The sequence below is a fragment of the Balaenoptera acutorostrata genome, chromosome 19 (genome assembly GCF_949987535.1).
Source record: "Balaenoptera acutorostrata chromosome 19, mBalAcu1.1, whole genome shotgun sequence".
In the NCBI taxonomy this organism is placed as follows: Eukaryota; Metazoa; Chordata; class Mammalia; order Artiodactyla; family Balaenopteridae; genus Balaenoptera; species Balaenoptera acutorostrata.
In genome coordinates, this window is record NC_080082.1 from 11863245 (window position 1) to 11880027 (window position 16783).

Here is a 16783-nt window from a genome sequence, read left to right on the forward strand (position 1 = left end):
TTCTAAGGTCAATGTTGTGATGACAGCATTCCTATGGAAAGGACCATTGGTTCAGGATCTGGACTGACCCCCCATAGGGCTAGGAAATCTCACTTGCCTGTGGTAAGGGATTCAGAATTGAAAATAGGAAGAGATAGTCCAATGTGACAATAACTTTCACTATAAGGCAAATAAATGTAACAGACAAGAATTACCTACACAAATATATTCAAAGCCCACAAAATTCCCCATTTGATACAAGGATCTCAGTTATTACTCTCCAATGATATTCTCACACTAAGAAACACACAAAGTTATGGCAATTATACCTAATTTAAAAAAAAGAAACACACATAGAGGACTGTATCAAAGAATATCAGATAAAATTTTTTAAATAAACTCATGTTACAGAGTTAGATATTTATAACATGGACCATATGGCAAAACACACACACACACACAATCTATTTGTTATGTCCAATGTTCAATGTACTCAAACATTAAACAACAGCACAAAGGATAAGATCAAGGAGTAAAATTAGAAGTAGTAGCTGCAGCATGTGAGAAGGGAATAATAAATGAGTGGATCATGGTTTTAATAATATATGATGTCGGTGTCTTTTTTTATGGTTGTTAAAAATATTTTCTTTGTTAGTATTGCTAATCCTCTTTCCATAGAATGCATGAGCAGATGGGTTTTGCCTTAGCATATTATAGAAAGGGATAATAACGATACTTTGTCTTTAAGTGCAGAGAGTTTTGAAATTCTCTTATATCTACAGCAAGTTGTCATTTAATTATCTGCACTTTTCTTTAAACATACTCAAGCAATCAAACACAACCTACCTAAGAGATAGTCAACAATACGAACTGAGTATTCCTAAAGGAGCATGAAAGCTTATTAACTTCCCATTCCTCAACAGGAGAGAAAGTTATGTCATTCATTTTGAGAATTAAATAAACTTAGGGATGATTACTGTTAAATAACTAGCAACTTTTAAAATTGCTTCTTGCAAACTTCCTTGCTTATCTTGAAATAGAGGGCCAATTAAATTTTCATGGCTACTGTATACATAATGATTGTATATTGTTGTAGAAAAGTATATTTTAGGATCAAGATGGCAGTGTAGGAAGACCCTGAACTCACCTCCTCCCACACGCACACCAAAATAACAACTACTTAGAAAGTAACTATCAGGGCTTCTCTGGTGGCGCAGTGGTTAAGAATCCGCCTGCCAATGCAGGAGACACGGGTTCGAGCCCTGGTCCAGGAAGATCCCACATGCTGTCGAGCAACTAAGCCCGTGCGCCACAACTACTGAGCCTGTGCTCTAGAGCCCGCGAGCCACAACTACTGAAGCCTGTGTGCCTAGAGCCCGTGCTCTGCAACAAGAGAAGCCACCGCAATGAGGAGCTTGTGCACCACAACGAAGAGTAGCCCCCACTTGCCGCAACTAGAGAAAGCCCGCACACAGCAACAAAGACCCAATGCAGCTAAAAATAAATAAATAAATAAATTTATTTTAAAAAAGAAAAGAAAGTAACTATCTATGAGAACAACCTGAAGATAAGAAAAGATTTTCCACAACTAAAATATAAAGAAAAAGCCACAACAAGACAGGTAGGAGGGACAGAGATGGAGTCTAGTCAGGAACCCCAGCGCAGGATCAGTGACCCACAAACATGAGGGAAATCATAGCAACAGAGGTCCTCCATGAGGGGCATGGCGTCCAAGCCACACATAGGGCTCCCAGCCCAGGGATCCTGCACAGGGAAAATGAGGCCCCAGAAGTCAAGCTTTGAAAACCAGCAGGGCATATGTTTGGAAGAGCCAGAGGGCTATAGAAAACAGAAACTCCACTCTTAAAGGGTGTGCAGAAAATCTCACATACTCCAAGTCCCAGTGCAGAGGCAGTAGTTTGAAAGGCACCTGAGTCAGACTCACTTAATGCCCGTGGAGAGCCTCCCAGAGAGACAGGAGGCAGCTGAGATGCCCTTGGGTAATGAGACACTGGTGGTGGCCATTTTTGGAATCTCCTTCTACTGAGCTGACACCAGCACTGGCAAGTGCCATTCTGGAATCCTCTCTCTAGCCTATTAGTGCCAGGAGCCAACAACACCCACCAGTGGGCCCACAACAGCCATGCACCACCAGGTCACATAGCCAGCCAGGTTGGGGGTCAGCCCCACCTGCCAGCCCACCCACAGTAGTGGGCCCTGCCATGACAAAAGGGCACATGCAGCCCACACAGGGGACACCCCTGGAGCATCTAGCTCTGATGGTCAAAGGGGAGTGTGCTGCTGGCCCCAGAGGACATCTCTTATGGAAGGCCACTTCAAAAAGATTGGGAAATGTAATGGAACTACCTAATACATAGAAATAAACACAGAGAATTAGGGAAAATGAAGAGACAAAGAAATCTGTTCCAAATGAAAGAACAAGACAAAACCTCAGGAAAAGAACTAAATGAAACAGAGATAAGCAATCTACCCAATAAAGAATTCAAGATAATGATCATAAAGATGTTCACCAATCTTGGGAGAATGGATGAGCAGAGTGAGAGCTTCAACAAAGAGTTAGAAAATTTAAAAAGAAATCAGAGCTGGAGAATAAAACAACTGAAGTAAAAAATACACTAGAGGGTATCAACGGTAGATTAGATGATACAGAAGAATGGATGAGTTACCTGGAAGACAGAGTAGTGGAAATCAACCCAACTGAACAGGAAAAAAAAAAAACGTTTTTAATAAAGATAATTAAGGGACCTCTGAGACAACATCAAGCATAGGAACATTCACATTATAGGGTCCCAGAGGAAGAAAAAAGAGAAAAAGGACCAGAGAATTTTTGGAAGAAATAACACCCAGAAACTTTCCTAACCTGGGGAAGAAAACAGACATCCAGGTCCACGAAGCACAGAGTCCCAAACAAGATGAACCCAAAGAGGTCCACACCAAGACACATTATAATTAAAATGGGAAAATTAAAGATTAAAGTGAGAATCTTAAAAGTAGCAAGAGAAGAGCAACTAGAAGGGCACTCCCATAAGACTATCAGCTGACTTTTCAGCAGAAACTTTGCAGGTCAGAAGGGAGTGTATGACGTATTCAAAATAATGAAAGGAAAAAAACCTATAACCAAGGGACTTCCTTGGTGGTCCAGTGGTTAAGACTTTGCCTTCCAATGCAGGGGGTGCAGGTTCGATCCCTGGTTGGGGAGCTAAGATCCCACATGCCTCACAGCCAAAAAACCAAAACATAAAACAGAAGCAATATTGTAACAAATTCGATAAAGACTTTAAAAATGGTCCACATCAAAAAATCTTAAAACAAAACAAAAACCCTACAACCAAGAATACTCTACCCAGCAAGGTTATCATTCAGATTTGAAGGACAGGTAGAGTTTGGCAGAGACGCAAAAGCTAAGAGTTCAGCACCACTACACTGGCCTTATAAGAAATGTTAAAGGGACTTCTAAGAAGAAAAGAAAAAGCCACAACTAGAAATAAGAGAATTACTAAAGGAAAAAATCTCACTGGTAAAGGTAAACATATAGTAAAGGTAGTGGATCAACCACTTATAAAGCTAGTAGAAAAGTTACAAGACAAAAGTAGTAAAATCATCTGTATCTACAATAAGTATTTAAGGGATACAAAAAATAAAAAGATACAAAACATGATGTCAAAAACATAAAATGTGGTGGAGGGACTAAAAACATAGAGTTATTAGAATGTGTTCGAGCTTAAGAGATCATCAAATTAAAATAGATACCTATATATAATAAATAATTATATATGAACCTCATAGAACCACAAACCAAAAACCTATAACCCATACACACAAAAAAAGAGGAAAAAAATCCAAATATAACATTAAAGACAATCATCATATCAGAAGGGAAGAGAACAAGAAAAGAAGAAAGAACAGAGAAGAACTACAAATATAACCAGAAAACAATTAACAAAATGGCAATAAGTACATTCCTATCAATAATTACTTTAAATGTAAATGGACTAAATGCTCCAGTCAAAAGACATACAGTAGCTGAATAGATTAAAAAAAAAAAAAAAGACCCATATATATGCTGCCTACAAAAGACTCCTTGCAAATCTAAAGACACTCACAGATTAAAAGTGAGGTGATGGAAAAAGAAATTTCGTGCAAATGGAAACAAATAGAAAGCTGAGTTAGCAGTAATTAAATCAGACAAAACAGACTTTAAAACAAAGATTGTAACGAGAGACAAAGAAGGACATTACAAAATGCTAAAGGGATCAACCCAACAAAGATATAACATTTGTAAATATATATGCACCCAACATAGGAGCACATCAATATATAAAGCAAATATTAACAAACATAAAGGGAGAAATTGACAGTAATACAATAACAGTAAAGGACTTTAACACTCCACCTATGTCAATGGACTGATCATCCAAACAGAAACTCAATAAGGAAACACCGACCTTAAATGACACATTAGACCAGATGGATTGATACATACAGAACATCTCATCCCAAAATAACACAATATACATTATCTTCAAGTGCACATGGAACATTCTGCAAGACAGATCACAAGCTAGGCCACAAGAAAAAGTCTCAGTAAATTTAAGAAAATTGAAACCATATCAAGCATCTTTTCTGACCATATGAGTATGAGACTAGAAATTAACTACAAGAAAAAAACTAGAAAAAACATAAACACATGGAGTCTAAACAATATGCTACCAAACAACCAATGGGTCATTGAAGAAATCAAAGAGGAATTTTAAAAATACCCTGAGAAAAATGAAAATGGAAATCTATGGCAATACAGGCCTACCTCAGTAAACAAGAAAAATGTCAAATAGACAACCTGAACTTACATATAAAGGAAGTAGAAAAAGAAGAACAGAGCCCAAAGTTAGCAGAAGGAAATAATAAAGAGCAGAGCAGTAATTAAAACAAACAAACAAACAAAAAAGAGACCAAGAAAAAAAAAGACCAATGAAAAAAAGAACTGAGTTTTTTGACAAGATAAACAAAATTGATAAACCTCTAGCTAGACTCATCAAGAAAAAAAGAGAGAACCAAATAAATAAAATCAGAAACGAAAGAGGAAAAGTTACATCCAACACCACAGAAATACACAGGATCGTAAGAGATTACCACAAATAATTATACAACAACAAATTGGATAGCATAGAAAAAACTGGATAAATTTCTAGAAACATACTATCTTTAAGAATGAATCAGGAAGAAATAGAAAATCTGAACAGACCAACTACTAGTAATGAAATTGAATCAGTAATCCAAAAACTCCCAACAAACAAAAGTCCAGGACTAGACAGCTTCACAGGTGAATTCCACCAAACATTTAAAGAAGAGTTAACATCTATCATTCTCAAACTATTCCAAAAAATTGAAGAGGAAGGAATACTTTGAAACTCAGTCTAAAAGGTCAGCATCACCATGATACCAAAACTAGACAAGGACACCACACAAACACACAAAAAATTACGGGCCAATATCATTGATGAACATGGATGCAAAAATCAAAATATACAATGCATTAAAAAGGATCATGCACCATGATCCAGTGGGATTTATCCTAAGGATGCAAAAATGGCTCAATACCTGCAAATTAATCGATGTGATAAACCACGTTATATGGTCAATTAATGTACAACAAGGAAGGCAAGAATATACAATGGGGAAAAGACAGCCTCTGCAATAAATGGTGTTGGAAAAATCAGACTACATGCAAAAGAATCAAACTGGACTACTTTCTCACACCATATACAAAAATAAACTCAAAATGGATTAAGTACTTCAACGTAAGATCTGAAACCATAAAACTTCTAGAACAAAACATAGGCAGTATGCCCTTTGACATTGGTCTTAGCAATATATTTTTGGATCTCTCTCCTCAGGCAAGAGAAACAAAACCAAAAATAAACAAATGAGACCTAATCAAACTAAAAAGCTTCTGCACAGTGAAGAAAACCATCAACAAAACAAACAGGTAGCCTACTGAATGGGAGAAGATATTTGCAAATGACATATTCGAATAGGGTTTAATATCCAAAATATACAAAGAACTCAAACAGCTCAATATCATAAAAACAAACAATTCAATTTAAAAATTGGCAGAGGACCTGAAGAGACATTTTTTCAAAGAATACACAGAAATGGCCATCAGACACCTGAAAACAGGCTCAACAACACTCATCACCAGGGAAATGCAAATCAAAACCACAGTGAGATGTATCTCACACCTGTCAGAATGGCTATCAGCCAAAAGGCAAGAAATAACAACTGTCTGCGAGGATGTAGAGAAAGAGGAACCCTGGTGCACTGTTGGTGGGATTAACTGGTGCAGCTGCTATGGAAAACAGTATGGAGGTTACTCAAAAAATTAAAAACAGAACTACTATAAGGTCCAGCAATTTCACTTCTGGGTATTTACCCCAAGAAAATAAAAACACTAATTCAAAAAGATATATGTACTCCTATGTTCACTGCAGCATTATTTACAATAGCCAGGATATGGAAGCAACTTAAGTGTCCTTTGTAGATGAATGGATGAAGAAGATGTGGTATATACATATACAGTGGAATGTTTATTTTTCATTAAAAAAATAAAATCTTGCCATTTGTGACAACTTAGATGGATCCAGAGGGTATTATGCTAAGTGAAATAAGTCAGAGAAGGACAAACCCGTATGATTGCACTTATATCTGGAATCTAAAAAACAAACAAAACAAAAGGAAATCAGACTCATAGATACAGAGAACAAAGAGGTGGTTATCAGAGGAGGAGGGCTGAGGGGATGAGTAAAATAGGTGAAGGGAATTAGGAGGTACAAACCTCCAGTTATAAGATAAATAAGTCATGGGATGTAATATACAGCATAAGGAATATGGTTAATAATACTGTAACATCTTTGTATGGTTACTAGACATAACATGGTGATCACTTCACAGTGTATTTAAATGTCAAACCAATATATTGTATACCTAAAACTAAAATTATATAGTACATCAACTATATTTCAATTAAAAAATGAAAATAAAAAAATTCTAAAGAAAAGTTTATTTTATAAGATACATTTTAAAAAATCACCAGATTTAGGGAATTCAATTCTTTGGGCCCTAAAATGATGATACAAGATCTTGGAACAGGTGCATCCCTTTGCCATTCTAGAGCCAATCCTAAATGTCATGTACATCTCATCAGTTTCTGCCATTTGCTTATTAAGAAATTTATTACCTTTTACAATATATCACTTACAATGATCTTACTAAAAGAGAATGGAAGACGAATGAGATTCGTCATGAACCAATCAGAGCAGAAAAAGCAGACTTACCATCTCTTCGATTTAGCCTTGCAAATCCAGGACCGTGGCTGCTAGAGAGCTCAGATGAACTGCTGAATGATGCCGGAGACAAGGCAGACACCAGAGGGTCATCACAATCGTCTGCCAAAAGGAAAAATTCCACATTCAGGTTAGTAATGTGCTGACAGCTTACTTGGATTCAACAGATAAAACAAATAAACAAAACAAAACAAAACAATAAATCTAGGATCTCTAACAATATGCCCACTGCTTATATACAGTGTAAGTTCAATAAGAGAAAAAGAATTTAAAGACAAGAGCATATGGAAATGGAGAAGGAAAACTTCGTAGAAATTACAAAATAGTACCTTGAGGTAGAAACGGCTTACTTAAACAAGAAACAAAAATACCTAATCAGTATTCCTAATTTACATAAATAAATGTATATTAGGAAAGAATTATAAACTTAACTAGATTAAAACTAAGAACTTAGGGTTGCCAAAAGACATGTGATGTAAAGAGAAACATCACAACATGGAGAAAGTACTCCCCAAACAGTTTACAATTAGTACTGCAAATTAAGGAAAACAAAAAAAAATAAGGAGAAACAAAAACTCCTTTTAAATCAGTTAGAAAACACACTAGAAAAAATGACATAAGGCTAGACCAGAGATTTCACAGCACAGAACTGCTATTAAATGATGATCAAACTCAAAGTGTAAATTAACACTACAATTAGATACTATTTTACAAACAGTAGGCCAGCAAGATTTAGTAAGTCTGACAACACCAGATGGTCCAGATAATGTGGGCCAAGAGAAACTCCAACATCCTGCTAGTGGGAGTGTAAAGGCGAGCACCTACTTTTAAAAAACAATTTGTCATCAGCTTGCATATTTGAACTTCTGTACCCCACAGTCCATTGATATGTATTTCCCCCTGGGCAGAGCCTCCCTATGATGAACTGCTGGTCTCAAGAAGCTTTGCCTTTTGGGTGTTATACAAATACTAGTATTTATTGTGTGCCATCAGAAAACAAGTTGAGAAACATTAACCTAGAGCAACTCTTGTATTTGTGCACAGGGAGATGTGTGTAATTTCTAGCAACAATGTTCATGATAGAAAAAATTGATTAACAATCCAAACATTCACTGATCAAAGAAGAGATCAGTAAATCATAGTACTTTTCACAATGAAATAACATACAGCAGGAAAAAGAACTACACCAACACACACCAAAAAATAAATAAAATAAAATAAAAAGGTTGGATCTTAGAAATAAAATATTTAATGAAAAAAGTTATAGAAGACCATATAATATATGCTGATAGGTTTGAGAATCTTAAAAACAAGCAAAGCTAAGTAATACATTATTTAGGGACACATGTGACTAGGACAAAAAACTATTTAAAAAAACAAAGAAATGAAAAGCTTAGAATTCAGGATAGTGGTTACTTCTAAAGGAAGGCAGTGTGTGTGTGCGTCTGTGTGTGTATACATACACATACCTGTATGTGTATATGAATAGGTATGTAAGGATATATATGAAAGTATATACATGTCTTATCTATCCTATTATGTATATCACATATCCAATAAAAAGTAAGGCACAAAGAGTGAGGAAAAGTATAAGAACAGTCTCATGTTGACCATCATATCTATACATGCTTATTTTATTCAGCTAATTCTTCATTTCATGCAGTCTTCAGATTTTCATTTTATACGATTATTAAGTTGTTGCCATTTTTGCTCTAATCAGAAAATACTTCTCTTATATTTAGGATTTAACATATGTTGGTAATTAAAAATCATGCAGGATTATTGTCCCAATTTTTAAATTAACAATAAACATTCTAAATAAATCTAGGAATTATCTAGATTCATCTGAAACTTTATGAAGCCTATGCCTCTTGAACATAGGTTTTTATAAAATAGTCACTATCAATTTTACTGCTTAAATATTCAAACTACAATATTTTTCTGCAGTCCTGCCATTTGAAATATGTACTTTTTCTTAAAGTTAAATAAAGGTTTAAAGTATAAGTGGTAAGTAAAAATTTACCAACTTAACATTTGATTGCCTTTCAAAAGAATTTGCTAAAGGTAGCATTTTATTTTTTAAGACTGTCTCATTTTCATTTAAAGTCCCCTTTTGCTTCTTTCACACCTTAAACTCTTTAGCTCAGCGGTCCCCAAGCTTTTTGGCACCAGGGACCAGTTTCATGGAAGACAATTTTTCCACAGATGTGGGGGGATGGTTTCAGGTTGATTCAAGTGCATTACATTTACTGTGCACTTTATTTCCATTATTATTACATTGTAATGTAAAATGAAATAATTATACAACTCACCATAATGCTGACAGGAGGTGGAGCTCAGGCGGTAATGCGAGCGATGGGGAGCGGCTGTAAATACAGATGAAGCTACGCTCGTTTGCCCACAGCTCACCTCCTGCTGTGCAGCCTGGTTCCTAACAGACCACAGACTGCTACCAGCCTGTGGCCTGGGGGTTGGGGACCCCTGCTTTAGCTAGCTCTTAAGAAAGACTTGATAACTGGCCCACAGTTCCTGCATGTCTACTGACTGGCTTAAGTACTGACACTCAATCTAGTTGTAATTCAAGTGTTAAGAAGTGTAGACATAGGGCTTCCCTGGTGGCGCAGTGGTTGAGAATCTGCCTGCTAATGCAGGGGACACGGGTTCGAGCCCTGGTCTGGGAAGATCCCACATGCCACGGAGCAGCTGGGCCCGTGAGCCACAATTGCTGAGCCTGCACGTCTGGAGCCTGTGCCCCGCGACGGGAGGGGCCGCGATAGAGAAAGGCCCGCGCACCGCGATGAAGAGCGGTCCCCGCACCGCGATGAAGAGTGGCCCCCGCTTGCCGCAACTGGAGAAAGCCCTCGCACGAACCGAAGACCCAACACAGCCAAAAATAAATAAATAAATAAATAAATAAATAAGAAAAATCCTTTAAAAAAAAAAAAAAAAAAAAAAAAAAAAAAAAAAAAAGAAGTGTAGACATAAAAAGACATAACAATCCATGAAGTGTTGAAGGAAATTCTGATTACACCCAATCACAAGCAACAACCAAAATGCTTTACTATGCTGTGGAAGCTATGATGTGTGTGTTAGCGTGCACAAATGAGCACATTATCTATATTGGGGGGGGTGTGCATTTGTGGGTGTGTGTCTACCAAAACTATAATCATTTTTTTTTTTAATTCTCTTTTTTTTTTTTTTTTTTTTTTTAAAGCATGGTGGTTTTTTTTTTGGTTTTTTTTTTTTTAATTTTTTTTTATAGCTACTTTATTTATTTATTTACTTATTTTTGGCTGTGTTGGGTCTTCGGTTCGTGCGAGGGCTTTCTCTAGTTGCGGCAAGTGGGGGCCACTCTTCATCGCGGTGCGGGGACCGCTCTTCATCGCGGTGCGCGGGCCCCTCACCATCGCAGCCCCTCCCGCTGCGGGGCACAGGCTCCAGACGCGCAGGCTCAGTAGTTGTGGCTCATGGGCCCAGCCGCTCCGCGGCATGTGGGATCTTCCCAGACCAGGGCTCGAACCCGTGTCCCCCGCACTAGCAGGCAGACTCCCAACCACTGCGCCACCAGGGAAGCCCTATAATCATTTTTGAATGATTATGAGTATTCAGGTATAAGTGTGACCCAACAAGGCTGTTTAACTGCAATTCACAATTATGCAGATTCAAATCAATGTTTCAGATGTAAAATGCCTCTCTAGTGCAATCACTCTAGAGGGCATATATTTATTGCACATTTGTTTTTGCCACTATAAACTGAGACTCAATACTGTTTTATTTTTAGCTTAAAAAGAATGGGATTAATCTAAGAGAAGTGGTGCTTATTCCATTTGTGAGAAGAGGGACATGTGATAAGGGAAAGGGATCGGCAGGGGACAGGGGTCGGGGGAGGACAGATGGGGGCTTCTGGTGTTTGGTAAAGTTCTAGCTGTAGGTCTGAGTGGTGGTTACATGAGTGTATACATTTCCCCCCAATCTGTGGTATGTTTATTTAGCAGCAGAATATTCTAAAGTTATTCTTACATAGAACTAATAATAGTGAACACACATTCAGTGAGCATTCTCTGCTAAGAACTCACAGCCATTCAACACGTAGTTACCAATCTTTACCACTCCTCTTTGAGGTACTGATATTATTTTACAGATGAGGTAAAACTGAGTCACAGAGTTTGGTTAATTTGCTCATCTCATTGTCATGGGACCATGATGTTTATGAAGTGAGTTGGGGTCCAGAATCCAGTAAGTAAGAACACCATGACTATAATCACTATTTCTTTAGGTCTGGAGCACAGGAATTTCATCAGACACCATAATGACATGAATAAAATACCTCTCAAGAAGGTACACACTCCAATTCCAGGTTTGCCAAGCTATTTGTTTATTACCAATTTGATCTGCAATAGTCTTAACACCAGGGGAGGGGGATCTCAGCAATAATGAGTCTGGAGTGAGTAAAATGGATATTTCCCTCTAGACATTAATGAAATTGTATTCTGGATTAAGAATCAGGCTCCTGGGACTTCCCTGGTGGCGCAGTGGTTAAGAATCCGCCTGCCAATGCAGGGGACACGGGTTCGAGCCCTGGTCTGGGAAGATCCCACATACCACGGAGCAACTAAGCCCGTGAGCCACAACTACTGAAGCCCGCGCGCCTAGAGCCCGTGCTCCCAACAAGAGAAGCCACCGCAATGAGAAGCCTGCGCACGGTAATGAAGAGTAGAGCCCCCCTCCCCCACTCACCACAACTAGAGAAAGCCCATGTGCAGCAACAAAGACTCAATGCAGCCAAAAATTAATTAATTAATTAATTAAAAAAAGAGTCTCCTGTGAATTTCATTCCAGAAAACCAGTTTTCTCTGACTGTACCAGTTAAAGCAGTAAAATGCAGGTTCTGGCCTTGCAAAGCTGAGAACCATAACCGGGGGTGATTCCCCTCCCCCTCCCAGGGAACATTTAGCAATATCTGGAGACACTTTGGTCATCACAACTTGGGGGTACTACTGGAATCCAGTGGGTGGAGGCCAGGGATGCTGCTAAACACCTTACAGTGCCCAGGGTGGCACCCCACAAGCAAAAATTATCCAGGCCCAAATGTCAAAAGTGCAGCCATTGAGAAACCCTACCCTACACTCTGGTAAAAGCAGCCCAATCAACTAGCTTTCTCCTGGACTAATCCCCCAGCTAGAACGCTCAACTTCCTCTCAAATTTCAGTGATTGTTAGTTCTACTTTACGGCTTTTCAGAGTGCATATAATCGTCATTCAGAGTGTATAAATATACAGGCATTTAAGGCAGGAGCTTTTCAAAGCTGAAATAATATATTATTTCAGCTCAAAACATAATTGTAGTTTTTAATTAAGTACTATATCAGATCATCATACTATCCTGGTCCCTTCACCAAGGGACCAGTATATATGTACATATATATTATATATATATACTATACATATACTATATGTATATACTATACATATATTTATATAATAGTATAATGTATTATATACATACTATATATATGTACAATATTTGTACTTATATATGTATAATGTGTATAATCATATATATGTATAATATATGTATAACACAGTATAGTTATACAATATACAGTTATACTATACTGTGTTATACATATGTTATGCGTATATTACATATACAATTATACACATAAATATGTAATCATATATACAATTATAATACATATTAATTATATATACAATTATACTACATATGTGTACAGGCATGTGCATATGTATTATAACATACATATATTACAACATACATATGTATAATGTATACATGTGTATATATATATATATATATATATATATATATATATATATACACAAGCTGACCCTTGTATAAATGCTAAGTTGGCCATCATATCATAAGTTTAAGTGATGGCATATACTTATATGGTAACCTTATATAAATATGTCTGAACATATTTCTATATACATATTATATGCATAAAAATGCATTAATAACAATACATATGATTTTATACATACATATAATATAAATATATTTCACATAATATGAATAATACATATAATACGAATACATTTCTCTTTTTTTTTTTTTGGCCACATGGGGCTAGTTTATTGCAGTTAAATACCTCTCTCTCTCTCTCTATTATTTTTGGTTTTTGGTCCACTTTTCCATAAAGAAAATGAGAACACACTCACACACCCAAAGGGGAGGAGGGTCCAGAAACAAGAGGTGGGGTGGGACATGGCCTCCCCTGCTTAGGTCCCGGCCCAGGGGATGGCCCCCCAAAGGCTCCCCTCCTTCCCGAAAGCACCCTGTCTCAGTACCTCTAGGGTCCAAGGAGGCAGTGGGATACGGCAGAGCCTCTGTCCTTCTCCCTCTTGTCTCCAGGCGAGACCACTACAAGTGCTGGGGCTTAGTGGGGGCCGGGAGAAAGAAGACAGGCAGACGGGGGGCGTGGTGGTATATGTAATTTACATATTTACATATGTAGATATATAGCGTGCAAGTACTGACACCTCTGCACCCACCCCTGCAAGTCTCCAGAGGGCTGCCCACCACAGAAGCTGCTGAACAGGGAGAACCTGGGCCAGCTGTGGAGTGGGAACGTTGGGCCTGGACCCTGGACGGCTGCTGCCCCCTTGCCGCACCCTAAACAGATGAGCAGCTCAGGCTGGGTGGCCCGGCCCTCACCTCACCTCACCTCGCCTCACCTCGCCTCACCTCACCTTCAGTTCTCACCCGGCGCTGTAGCCTGCTCATCTCTCTCCTGCTTCCTGCACATCAGTGGCACATGCGTGCCGCTGGCTCTGGTTCTGTTCAGCTCTCGCTTTGCGTCGGCGTGGAGGTCCTAGCTCCCAGCTTCCCTCGCGCTGCCTCTTGACCCTAAGAAGGAAGGTTCCTGAATTGCAGGGGCCAGGTGGAAATCCTCTGCTGCCTCGCCAACTTTCAGGATGGGCACCTGGGAGACTGAGGCCTTCCTGGCCCCCCGTGCTGCTTACTGTACCTCCCACCACCCGCACACGGGATGGATAGGGCTGTCTACCTCCCAGCAAGAGAGCCGTGGCCTGCATCCCGCTGTCCCCCACCGCGGGGAACGGCGCCAGGACTGCTTCGCCCCGGGCCTCGGGCTGCCGCATTGCATGCTGGGACTCAGCTCCCACCGCTCCCTCGGTTCAGGTGCTGCGGGCGAACTGCGCTGCCGCAAGTCACTCGCAGCCGAACGCGGTGGGGATCGGGTACAGCTTGACAACCTTAGTGAAGAAGGGAATGACCGGGAGAAAAAAAGCACATTCTAGGTAAAAGGGGCACAAGAGAGTATGAAAGACTCAGTCACCAGTGAAATTTAAAAGCACAGTCATCAGGGGGAAGGCTTGTACAATTCAAAAGGGTAGCAAGGCATGTTTGGTTAATTAGTTCTGTCCGAGGAAGAAATGAACATCACTCTTACTACTCTATGCTTTTCCAAAATTATATATTTTACTTTTTATACAACTTTTCATAGTCAGAATTTCCACATTAAACGTGATAATACAGTCGGAAATGTGAAACTATAGTTCTGTCTTTTTTTGTAATTACAAACTTGGGGGATAATTTTTTAGTATTTTCAGTCTCTTGATTTCATGTAAAGAGTGTTAATGAATTATGTTAGAATATACATATTCCAGGGGAAAAAATTACCTGATTTCTGTTGAGACACTTTCATGTGTGTGTGCATGTGCACACACAGGCAGAAAGAGGCACAAATCTACAGCTTTCAAATCAATATCTCAGAAAAGACATCATTTACTTCTCACTGTGAGAGAAGAACTTACCATTGTCATTAAAAAGACAAGGATAAATTAGACCTCTGGCGAATTGTGTATATGAAAAAACTCAATAGCCTCTTACAAATAAAGATGCAAGCTATATTGAAAGTATTTTAATATAGCTTGATCAAAAGTAATTTAATTTTATTTTACAAAGGGCTTTAATTCATAATTCTCGTAAGTAAAAGCTGTTCCATTTTTAATAAAAGTAATTCAATTTTCTTAATCTCTGTGCAATACAACCTGTACTAAGATAACAGGTCCATATTATTGGCTGCTTATATTCTCAGTGCTTTACATGTATTAAATCCTGACAAATACCTTATACTATTTGCTACTATTAACTCCATTGTACAATTGAGGAGAAAGGGACGCAGTGGTTACACGATTTACCCAAAGACACACAGCTGTTGTTCTGAGCCACTACATTGTTGAAACAGGTACTGGTAATCTAAAATATACCTGACCAAAAATAGGGCTAATTTTCAGTAACATTCAGCTTAGTTGCCACTGAGTAAAACAACCTTCTCTGTTATTTGGAAAACCCACCAAAATCAATTGCGTACCTGCTAATGTATCATATTTCCCACGGGAATACTCATTGAAGAAGGATAGGACAGGACAGGATAGGATAGATAGGAAACATGCTTAAAAATCTTCCAAAATTCCCATATACTAGAGGCAGGAGTGGGACTTTTGACAGGGAGCTTTGGAAACATTGGAATCTCAGTTTTTTCAGAAAACAGTTTACTATTTAGACCTAACCCAAATATTCCATCGACAAATTCAGGATTAAGGAATGACTTCCCCTTCAAGAAATCTATTTCCTTAAAGAAAATGTTTTATTCTGATCTATATTATTGAAATTGTCATCCAGTTGAAATTGGAAATCATGGACTAATTTAGGAAAAGTGTGGAATTAGGCTAACATAGATCAGAAATATTGTGTACAAGGCAAGATTTCATCCCCAAAGTGAGAAAACAATATTGTTCTTTAACCATAAGCCAAATCTGAGTTAGTTCTACAGATAATTCAGGTCCAGTTTTAGGATTCCAGGAGGAGTCCCATCTTCCTGCCCTGGCATGACACAGGATCCAGTCCCTGATGACCACTTCTGCCCAATGAGAGACTGAATATACAAATAGACAATGGCCACACTACACACAAAAACAGAACTTCTGACCCATAACGTGCAGCAACCAGCCCAGGAACCAACCTGCTATCCTCGGTAGCCACCTCAGGAAGCCTAACAATAATCCCTTGTAGCAATTGGCCCCATACAGCCAGTACTTGGTAAATATCTTATAGCTTCTCTAATTTGTGCCCCTGCTTCCAACTTAGGACTGGATAAATCTCTGCTAAATACAGAAGAACCCAAATACGCACACCTAATCCATCACATAGGATGGCCTGCTTCTGGTTACCCTGTCTACAGCTTCCCCCTGCCAACAGCTTCTAATCAAGGCATACCTGATGCCTTCTCTCTTTGTCTTTTCACTATAAAGCTTTCCCTTGCCCCCTGCCTGCCTTTGAGTCTCTGCCAAACACAAGTGATGGCGGCTGACTCCCTAGCTATATCAAACTCTGGATAAAGAGCCTGTGTTTGTTCTCATTTGGGTGGCCTTCGTTGATTTCCACGTCAACGAGCT

General features: G+C 38.6%; 1 protein-coding gene across 2 annotated transcripts in view; it reads right to left on the reverse strand.

Annotated features, from left to right (window-relative positions):
- Positions 1 to 16783, reverse strand: part of CNTNAP4 (contactin associated protein family member 4) — a 265562-nt gene that overhangs the window by 219142 nt on the left and 29637 nt on the right. For both annotated transcript variants that reach the window (XM_028166624.2, XM_007182603.2), the window contains exon 2: positions 7332 to 7442. In XM_028166624.2, coding sequence (XP_028022425.2) covers positions 7332 to 7442 — 111 coding nt within the window. The remainder of the gene's footprint in view (positions 1 to 7331; positions 7443 to 16783) is intronic.